Source organism: Tupaia chinensis, unplaced genomic scaffold (assembly GCF_000334495.1).
Source record: "Tupaia chinensis unplaced genomic scaffold, TupChi_1.0 Scaffold000320_2, whole genome shotgun sequence".
NCBI lineage: Eukaryota > Metazoa > Chordata > Mammalia > Scandentia > Tupaiidae > Tupaia > Tupaia belangeri.
In genome coordinates, this window is record NW_006159814.1 from 1,544,241 (window position 1) to 1,555,602 (window position 11,362).

The window sequence follows — 11,362 nt, forward strand, 5'->3', positions numbered from 1 at the left end:
ATGAAGAAGTAAAGGAAGGACTGAGGTGTACATACCCCACTCTCCTTCTTCCTTTCTCTAGTCTCTCCCTGATAAGTACATGCCCTCTGGTAATTACCCTCTGGTAATTAAAATCAAATTATATTTATTGTGCTACCTTAATCTTGAAGCTGTTCTTATATTAAGAAGGCAATTTTACAGAAACTCTAAAGAATTTATAAGTACCAAATTGTCAAATCCTATTCTTAACAGTGTATGAGAACATTCATGTCATCTAACACAAAAATTTTTAATAATTTTTAAAAGAATTATTTATTTAATTTTATTTATTACTGTTTTCTTAATTTGATGAGTGAGAGAAAGAGAAAGGGAGGGAGAAAGAGAAAGTGAGAAAGCAAACCACCAGGTCCAGGACTTGAACCATGGTTGGCTATGTGGGAGTCCAGCACCTCAACCACCATGCCACTTGTCAACCCCTAAAAATTTTTGTTAAAGAATTGTTTATTTATGGGACCAGCAGATGGTATAATGGTTACATCACTGGACTCCTATGTGGTCAACCACAGTTTGAATCCTGGAACCAGTAGCTTAAAACTCACGCCTGGCACGTGTGATGTGTGCCCCAAATCCCAAGAATGGAGGAGAGGAACTGCAGTATGCCTTCCCCCGGGGGGGGGGGGAGAGGAACTGCAGTAGTCCTTCACCCGGGGGGGGGGGGGTGCTTTCTCACTTTCTGTCTCTCTGACTCTCTGGTGAGCGCACATACCATGTAGCAAAAAATAAAAATCTCTTTCTAAAAAGTAAAAAAAATCATTAATTGTATTTTTTTCTTTTTAATTTGACCAGAGAGAGAGAGAGAGGAGAAAAGAAAGAAAACAAGTCACCAGTCCAGGACTCAAACTACAGTCAAACATGTGGGAGTCCAGTGCCTTAACCACCATGCCACTTATTGACCCCTTTCAACAAAATATTAAAAGAAATTTTCAATATATATTATTACATAAATGGCATATCTATTCATAAGACATATCATATTTCTGAATCTAAATTTAAAAAAAAAATACTTCAAAACCAAAAAAGCACTTCTCTAAATAACTCCAATGATAATTAACTTTTTTAAAGTCCTATATAAACATTTTACTGATTCCATGAACTCTACCCATTATTTGGTCTTTTTTTCATTTACAGGTCTTACATATTTATTGCTGAACCAACTTACCAGTACAGAACACAGAAACAAAGTGAAGCATCATTTTTTCCAATAAACACCCCCAAATGCCCAGACAGTGGTGAGCATTTTTTTAGCTTCATGTGGTAAGAATACAGTAACCTTGAAACAGCATAAAAATGTGGGCCAGCTTCTGTCCAGTTCCTTATAGACCCTGCTTGGCTCTTCTCCAGTGTCTCCTCTTAGAGTTGTACCTGATTTTATTACCAGTTTTCATTCAAATCCATTGGGGAATGGGATGATTCTGCTTCTGTTTCTTGGCAAGAAACCACTTGATTCTCAAAGTCTTGTGAGAAGACATGCCAAAGAACCAAGTGGCCAGCACACACCATGATGGCAGAGAAAGAGCAGTAATTTTTTTATAATCTACTAACTCACCTAGCACAGGACAATGATCTCTGTAGAAAGAACCTCCTTTGGCATCCTGGACACACTTCAAATCAGACTAAGAAGAAAAGAAATCAAAGGGGGAAAAAAATCACCCATGAGAACATCAAGTATGGCTCAATACCTGAAACAGGCAAAAATGTTCATTAAGGGGACCAGTAGATGGTGTAATGGTTACATCACTGGACTCTTACATAGTTGACCGAGGTTCGAGTTCCAGATCAGCAGCTTAAAACTCACGCTGGACACATGTGCATGCGTGCCCAAAATCCTGAGAGGGGAATGAACCACTGGATTGTGGCATGGCCAACCCCCCCTGAGGGGGGGTGTGATTTCTCACTTTCTACCTCTCTGTCTCTGTCTTTCCAGCAAGCACACACAGCCTATTGCAAAAACCTCTCTAAAAACTTTAAAAAAAAAAAAATTTAATTCATTAAGAACATATCTAGGACCAGCAGATGGACGTAATGGTTATGTCACTGGTCTACCGCGTAGTTGACCATGGTTCGAGTCCCAGACCCAGTGGCTTAAAACTCACACCAGGCACATGTACATGCATGCCTAAAATCCTCAGAAAAGAATGGAGGAGAAGGGATTGTGGCATGGGCATCACCCCTGCAGGGTGATTTCTTACTTTCTGTCTTCCTGTCTTTCTGTGTCTCTCCGGCAAGTACACACGCCTTATAGTAAAAATCTCTCTAAAAAACTTTAAAAAAAAAAAAAATTCCAGAAGTCAGAAATAGCCCTGGGTTAATGATCACAGGAAACACTGCTGTGAAAAGTACCTGTCAAACACTATAAACCTGATCTTCAGATAGGTCATAATTTACTTTCCTTTAACATTCTAAAGTTCATAATTAAAGCACCTGAAGTGCTAACATGATATTTTCAAAAACACATGCTAGAACAATGATTAAATCAAATTCCTAGAATTCAATACCATTTTTAAAATATTTTTACCAAAAACGAAAAAAGCTCATCTTGTTGATCTTTGCCCCAGCCTGTACGGCAAAGGGACATGGAACTCCAAGTGGAAGCAGCAATGGATTGAGAAAGAACAAAGATGCAGACACACAAGTAGAGAAACCGGGGACTGGGCAGTCTGACCATCTCTGATGGAGATCGCCACGGTTTTAAATAAGCCCCTCCTGGTCTTCTTTGGCTAAAACACAGTCTTCTTTAACCTCTACCGGCTGGGTAGCATCAACCCAAGCAAGCGAGTCTGTGCTCTACTCATCTTTAAAAGTAACTACTGTTCAGCTCAGAGTCAGCTGCTCCTTACAGATCCTTCCAATTCAATTTTATGAGGTGTACAAAGGAGGTATTAGCTTATTTTATAAGTAGGGAAAATGAATACAAGAAGTAAAGGAAATTATCCAAAATGAAAAAGCCAATACAAAGGACAAAACAATGAAACCAAATCTAGCTTTTTGATTCCTTGTCCAGTTCATTTTCCTATATTCATATGAACATCACTCCTTATTTCACCATTATCTAAAAATTCCTTCCTACTCATCTTTTAGTAAAAAAATAAAAACAAAAAACTTATTATTTAAATATGGAATGGGGAGACAGCTGTAACACAATGAAAAGCACTGAAAATATGAACTAAGAAGAGCAATTTGGGCTGTTACTGTGAAAATTCAGAGGTAGCTTTACTTAAAAGTACCTAGTAGTGGGACCAGCAGTTAGCATAATGGCTATGTCGCTAGACTCCCATGTAGTCAACTGCAGTTCGAGTCCCACTCGCTGAGCACAAGTACATGCGTGTCCAAGATCCCGAGAGGAGAATGGAGGAGAAGGGATTGTGGCATGGCCATCCCCCCTGGGGGGTGACTTCTCGCCTTCTGTCTCTCTGTCTTTCTCTTGTCTTTCTGGCAAGCACACGCACCGTATAGCAAAAACCTCTCAAAAAAAAAGTACCTAGTAGTACCTGGCATATATTGTGGGAAATCAGTAATATCTTACTCTATCAAGAACAGGAGTTCCAGAACTAGCAGATGACATAGCAGTTATATCAAGAGACTCCCACATGCCACATGGCCAAGTGAATGCACCCTAAAGCAAAAATTTCTAAAAATACCTAAAGAAAAGGAGTTCCTTGAGCCAGCAGGTGGTGTGGTGGTTAAAGTGCTGGACTCTAAGATGGGCAGCCACAGTTCAAGCCCCAGGCCTGGCTTGAAAATCACACCGGTTGTGTATGCATATATGCCCAAAATCCCAAGAGGATGGAAGAGAAAGGACTGCAGTGTGATCATCCCCCCCCCCCGGGGGGAGGGATTTCTCACTTTCTATCTGTCTCTCTGTAGCAAGAACACACACCCTATGTCAAAAACCTAAAGAAGAAGAAGAAAGAAAGAAAGAAAGGCAGTAGTTACTTTACATATATAAACACACACATACACACATTCACCCCTCTTTGACACTAGAGTATCAAGTGTCACTCAATTCTGGCCAAAGAGAAATAGGGTTCAAATTGTTTTAGTGATACTTTAACCTAGCAATTCCACTTCTAGGAATCTATCTTTAAGAAATATAGCAATTTCATGCAAAGACATATAAACAGTAATTCTTACTGGCACACTGTTTACAGCAGTGAGGGTTGGGGGGATCCAACCCAGATACCCATCAACAGGAATCTCATTCAACAAATAATGGCATAAGCATATATGTAAAGGAGTACTAATCAGTGTTAACTATCCATCTACATGTATTACTCCTTAACTACCTGAGCACATATAACACATAAATCTTTATTTTAAGCAAATTAACAATTAATCAGAATCCTACAAAAATGTATAATTTCAAAACAGGAATCTGCACAAAGATAATTTAAAACTGATGATCAGCACTATGTTTGATGATAACCACTGGTAAGTAAAGTATCTGTTTAAATTCACAAGACTTGTTTTTATATATAAATGCTTATTAATAAAAAAAATTTTAAATCTTAAATTAAGGAGAATGGTAAATTCTATACTTTCCCATTGAGGGACACAAGAAAGGCAATAATACTCTATAAATTAAACAGTGAGGTCAATTTTTGAACAATGGTCCATGAAATGCAGAAATATAAGAGAATCCATTGAACAAATTCTCCTAAGCACTAAAGGTGTTTTCAGGTCAATCATTTTTATTTAGCAACACTATGTTTCAAAACACAGGGAAAAAACTTTTTAAAAATAATTTTAACAACTACTATAATTTATACTCTTACCATCTACCAGAGCATAGAATACCAACAGATCATAAATCCTCATTACAATACCATCCTCCAGGTCCACACCAACAAGTGGTCTAATAGATGATTATTCCAATTTTTTTTAGTAAATAAACCCCTTGACTTACACTTGATAAGAGATCAGTTCTACACAACCTATTAATATAGCGTAAGGTACCCCAACACTAACTGAGGGCAAAATCATATCCATTATGTTTATACTGGGGCTGGAGGTGGCATGGTGGTTAAGAGCACTGGAATCCCACATGACCAACTGTAGTTCGAATCCCAGACCCAGTGGCTTGCTTTCTCACTTTATCTCTGTTTCTGTCTGTCTCTCGCTCTTTCTCTATCTCTCTCACACACACACATACACACACACACACACACACACACACACACTGTCCCTCTCTAGTCAAATTAAAGTAAATAAATAAAATAAAGTTCAGTAAAATAATTCTCTAAAAAAATAGTTTATACCAATATAATAAAACTGTAAAGGTCTTGCAAGTTCATTGAATTCTCACTTTACAGAGCTCCTTCCTATTGCATATTCATGATTCAATAGTTTTGTTCTGACAGGAGATAACAAAAGAAAAAGGACAAAGGAGGACAATGAGTGTTATTCTTACTTCCCTTCTTTCACTCAACCCATCTATTCATCTTTTGTAGTTCTTCACTACTTACCATGCCCTCGAAGCCAACTCTGTAAAGGTTCTTAGCACCATTATCCCAGAGAACATATGCTGCACTATGTGGGCTCGATGCACTCCAGTCCTGAATTTCTGTTACCTAACAGAAGGTTTGGAGAGAAGAATTTTTTTTTTTTTAATGGGAGATGTAAGGTAAGTTCTTATAATTATTATATTTAAATCTTAAAAATTATTTCACCTACCAACCTGTATGACAGGATTATAAAAAAACCTCACTTGCCAAATATTCATCATTTCTAACATACAATTAAATTATCATTAGTACTATATTTTCCAGGCTAGCTATACAGTCTGGTGGTAAAGACAGTCAGATCCCACATGGTCAACTGTGCACTATGAGTCTCAGTTTTGAGTGGCTTGAGAAACACACCAGATAAAGTATATGTGTGTCCTAAATCCCAAAAGGAGCGAGAGATGGAGAAGAGGGGATTGTGGCATGACCATTACCCATGGTAGGTGTCCTATTCTCTTCTTCTCCCTCTGACTAGTGCATGTGCACTCTAACAAAACAAAACAAAAAGTCAAATACGCAGGATACTAGCTAGACCAGCAGGCCTGCATGGGAAACCCACGCACAATCTCTAGGCCTTGCATCCAATCGAACTGATTCTTTTTTAATTTTGTTTTTGGGGGTTTTTTAGGTTTATTTATTTATTTCTTCCATTAAGACAGGAAGGCAGACATCCCCAACAAAGCCATATAATCCACCCTGACTCTCAAGTCAGCCCAGATCACAGATGCCTGCACAAACCCAGGACCTTTTCCTGGGTCCCACTGCAACACTACGCAGCCCTGCCCCCCCCCTTTTTTTTAAAGAGACAGGGTCCTGCTATGTTACGTCTAGCTAGCTTTGAACTTGCAGTCCTCCTGCTTCAACCTCCTGTGTAGCTGGGATTACAGGTGCAAGCCACCATACCCACAGACTGATTCTTGACTCATTTGATTATAGATAGATAGATAGATAGATAGATAGATAGATAGATAGATATAGATAGGAGGGGTCAACAGATAGCATGGGGGTTATGTTGCCAGACTCCCACATGGCTGACTGAGGTTCCAATCCCAGGCCCAGTGGCTTAAAAATCACACTGGGTGCATGTATGTGCATGTCCAAGATCATGGGAGGAGAAGAAACTATAGTGTGGCCATCTCCCCTGGGGGCAATTTCTTTCTTTCCCTCTCACTGCCTCCCCCCCACCCATAAGCACACATACCCTAAAGCAAAAACCTCTTTGGTTTTTTTAAGAGAGATTTTTTGTTGTAGGGCCTGTGTTCTCACCAGAGACCAAAAGTGAGAAATCACCCCTGGGGGCATGGCCAAGTTGCAGTTCCTTCTTCTCCACTCTCCTCTTGGGATTATGTGTACACAAACATACGTGCCCAGTGTGAGTTTAAGCCATTGGGTCCAGACTCGAACCACAACAGGCTACGTGGGAGTCCAGCACCATAACTATTACACCATCTGCTGGTCCCACAAAAACCTCTTTAAAAACAGAAGCAGGGACCAGCAGTTAGCGTAATGGCTGTCACTGGACTCCCACGTAGTTGACCACGGTTTGCGTCCTGGACCCGGTGGCTTAAAACTCGCACCAGGCATGTGTGCACACGTGCCCAAGAGCCCAAGAGGAGAATGGAGGAGAAGGGTTTGTGGTGTGGCCATCCCCCCTGGGGGGTGATTTCTCGCTTTCTGTCTCTCTGTCTCTCTCTGTCTATCTGGTGAGCGCATGCGCCCTATAGTGAAAACCTCTCAAAAAAAAAAAAAAAAAGAAACAAAAAGGGATCAGTAGATGGCATAGCAGTCAAGGGCTGACAGCGGTTCGATTCCTGGACCTGGTGGCTTCAAACTTACACTGAGAATCTGTGAGTGCATGCCCAATATCACAGGAAAGCAGAAGAGAAGAAATTGCAGCATGACCATCCCCCCAAAAGATGATTTCTCACTTTCTCTTTCTCTCTCCCTCTCTCTCAGGCACCCTATAGGAAAAATCTCTCAAAAAAAAAAAAAAAAAAACCACCAAAAAAATTTTGAACATGTATATGTGTGTATATATGTTTACACACAAAACACATGCGCCCAAAAAACACCAAAATATGTGTGTATATATATTTTTTACGTGTGTGTGTGTGTGTGTGTGTGTGTACACACTGGGACTGCAGTTGCCATTGTTTTAAGGGCCTAGAATCAAGTACACAACATGACACACTAAATTTGGGCACAGTCAAGTAAACCATCCTACAGTTAGGAGTTGAGAGCTGCACACATATAATTCAGATTACTCTTCCATACTTTGAACTTCAGCCACCCCTCACAGTTACTTAAAATGACATTGTTGTTAAATATAATTTATAAGACATAAACTTTGAAACAGACTATTAGTCTAAATAAAATATATATTGACCTTGCTAATACTAAAGCAATAGTTTTACCGTTTTCATCTCTGGAAGGGTTTTGGTTTTGGTTTTTGCTACAGGGTACATACACTCACCAGTGAGTCGGTGATAGAAAATAAGCAAGCCTCTCATGGAGGGGGAGATGGATATGCAACAATACCTTCTCCTCCATTCTCCTCTTGAGATTCTGGACACACAAGTACACAACACCCAGCATGTTTGTCAAGCCACCAGGACCAGGACTCCAACTGCACAGTCTGTCACGTGGGATCCAGCCTCCTTAACCAGCACACCATGCTGCCAGTTGGCTCTAAAGCAAAAATTTTTTAGCTAGGTATTGTATTTCATGTGCTTTGCGGAAATAAATTTTTTTGTTTAAGATCTAATGAATCAGGGGCCGGCAGATGGTGTAATGGTTATGTCGCAGGACTCCCACAAAGTCAACCACTGTTCAAGTCCCTGACCCAGCAGCTTAAACTCACTCCGGATGCATGTGTATACATGCCCAAAGTCCCAAGACAAGAATGGAGGAGAACGGATTGCAATGTGGCCATCCCCCAGAGGAGTGATTTCTCACTTTCTCTCTCTGTCTCTCTGGTGAGTGCATTATGCACTATAGCCTATAAAAAAAAAAAAAAAAAAAAAACTCTCTCTTTTAAAAAAATAAAAAAAGGTCTGGGACCAGCAGATGGCGTAATGGTTATATCACTGATCACTGAACTCCCATATAGTCAACGGTGCTTCAAGTCCCAGACTCAGTGGCTTAAAACTCATGCCAAGCATCTGTGTGTGTGTGTGTGTGTGTGTGTGTGTGTGTGTCAAAACAAGAGGAGAGAGAATGGAGAAGAAGAAACTGTAATGTGGCCATCCCCCTGGGGGGGGGTATCTCACTTTCTGTCTGTTCCTCTGTCTCTCTCTCTCTCCCTGGTGAGCACACATACCCTGTAACAAAAACCTCTCTCAAAAAAAACAAAAAAAAAGATCTTGGGACCAGCAGATGGTGTGGTGGCTAAGGTGCTGGACACTCCCACATGGTCAACCATTGTTCGAGTCCTAAACCTGGTAACTTGCTTTCTCACTTTCCCTCTCTCTCTCTCTCTCTCTCTCTCTCTCTCTGTGTGTGTGTATCTCTGGTCAAATTTAAATAAAATGAATGAATAAATAAAATTAAATAATTTTTTAAAAAAAAGATCTAACAAATCATTTGAGAAATATTTTTGATTGTTAGTAAATGAGGCACTTTGTCCTTTTAAAGTGTGAAATAATAGATTTTAAAATACAGCGTATGTAATCTTCATATATAAAATTTAAAAAGAAATGAACACTAATGCAATCATTGCCCAGCCTAAGAAATAACTATATTACCTGTACTTTTCAAGTTTCCTGAACATATCTCATTAATTACATCCTCCTACCTCCCTACAAAGGTAATTACCATTACCATCCTGAATGGAGAGTTTGTGTTGCCTTGCACTGTTTTATTGTTTTTTATTGATTTTTGATCAATTAACCACTGGTTAACCTTACAAAGCAGTTTCAAACACTATTAAGTAAAATATGTAATCCTTAGCAAAAAAAAATTCCTTCTGATTCTAACACAGTCAGATTCCATTTCGTATGTTTTATAAAATGCAATACTTGGCATAATGGCTATGTCATTCAACTCCCATGTAGTCAACCCCGGTTCAAGTTCTGGATCCAGTGGCTTAAACTCACACTGGGCACATGTGCATGTGTGCCCAAGATCCCGAGAAGAGAATGAAGGAGAAGGGATGAGGCGTGGTCATCCCCCCAGGGGTAATTTCTAGCTTTCTGTCTCTCTGGTGAGCGCACACACCCTATAGCAAAAACTTCTCTAAAAAATAAATAAATAAAGGGACCAGCAGTTAGCGTAATGGCTATGTCGCTGGACTCCCACGGAGTCAACTATGGTTCGCGTCCCGGACCTGGTGGCTTAAAACTCACGCTGGGCACATATGCGTGCGTGCCCAAGATCCCAAGAGGAGAATGGAGGAGAAGGGACTGTGGCGTGGCCATCCCCCCCCGGGGGGTGATTTCTCGCTTTCTGTCTCTCTGTCTGTCTCTGTCTGACGAGCATACATGCCCTATAGCAAAAAAAAAAAAAAAAAAAAAATCTCCAAAAATAAAAAAATAAATAAAATGCAATACTATATTAAATAAATCTGAATTATTATAGGAGGGACAAGAAAGTATATGACTACCTAAAAAAAAAAAAAACAACAAATTTTATTTAAAATATATTCACCTTAAATTTCAAATTACTTCAGATATAAGCAAATTCATCAGTCAAGCTCTGAATGATTAAATGAAATTACTTCATGTTAATATCATTTAATTTAATATTGAGGAGGAAACAAAGCAGAAGACATTAAAAATAACTATGGTAATTTTATACTTTCAATATTGCTTAAGAAATATGAATGGAATAGATGTTAAAACTACTGGGTACAAAGTTGCCAAAAAACCTCTATGGAAAGGTTGGTTTGACTCTATCTGCACCATTCATCAATCTTATACTAACAGGAAGAATAAGTCAGACTTTATGTGTACCCAATATGATGCAGCTTTAGAAACTACACAGCACTGGGCCAGCAGGTGGCATAGTAGTTAAGGCACTGGACATTCCCACATGGCTGACCATGGTTCGAGTCCTGGACCTGTGGCTTGCTTTCTCACTTTCCTTCTCTCTTTGTGTCTTTCTCTGGTCAAATTAAGTGAATGAATAAATAAAATTTTTTTAAAAAAAAGGTACACAGCATCATTTATTAGGTATACTTGCCAAAGTAAAAAGCCTATATATCTAATAACTTGTCTATAGAAAATACAAGATTAAAAGAACAAATTAAAGAATACCATAAAGGAGCCAGACGTCGAACAGTGGTTAAGGCACTGGACTACCACGTGGCTAATCATGGTTTGAGTCCTGGACCTGGCGGATTGCTTTTGCTTTCTCTCTCTTCCCTCCCATGTGATCGATTGTGGTTTGAGTGCTAGACCTGGCGACTTGCTTTCACTTTCTCTCTCTCTCTCTCTCTCTCTCTCTCTCTGTGTGTGTGTGTATGTGTGTGTATCTCCGTCTCTCTCTCTCTCTCTCTGGTGGGCAGATGTGCCCTATAGCAAATTTAAAAGATAATGATAATAATAAGAATAAAATTAGGGACCAGATTATGTTGTAATGGTTATGTCACCTGGTCAACCTTGGTTTGAGTCCCACACCCAGAGGCTTGAAACTCATGCCAGGCACATGTGCATGCATGCCCAATATCCTGAGAGGAGAATGGAGAAGGGATTACAGTGTAGCCATTCCCCTGGGGGGTGATTTCTTGCTTTCTGTCTCTTTGGCAAGCGCACAAGCTCTATAGCAAAAAAAAAAAAAAAAAAAAAAAAAAAAGGTGACCTTCTCTTTTTCACACTGAGCATATC

At 39.6% G+C, this 11,362-nt stretch overlaps 1 protein-coding gene and 1 pseudogene across 1 annotated transcript in view; both read right to left on the minus strand.

Moving 5' to 3' along the window:
* The window catches only part of MIB1 (MIB E3 ubiquitin protein ligase 1), a 155,381-nt gene that overhangs the window by 96,049 nt on the left and 47,970 nt on the right, over positions 1 to 11,362 (minus strand). Inside the window, exons 4-5 of the mRNA XM_006151595.3 lie at positions 5,502 to 5,606; positions 1,586 to 1,652 (exon numbers count right to left, since the gene is read on the minus strand). Coding sequence (XP_006151657.1) covers positions 1,586 to 1,652; positions 5,502 to 5,606 — 172 coding nt within the window. The remainder of the gene's footprint in view (positions 1 to 1,585; positions 1,653 to 5,501; positions 5,607 to 11,362) is intronic.
* Positions 1,353 to 1,508, minus strand: LOC102495179 (60S ribosomal protein L39 pseudogene; annotated as a pseudogene).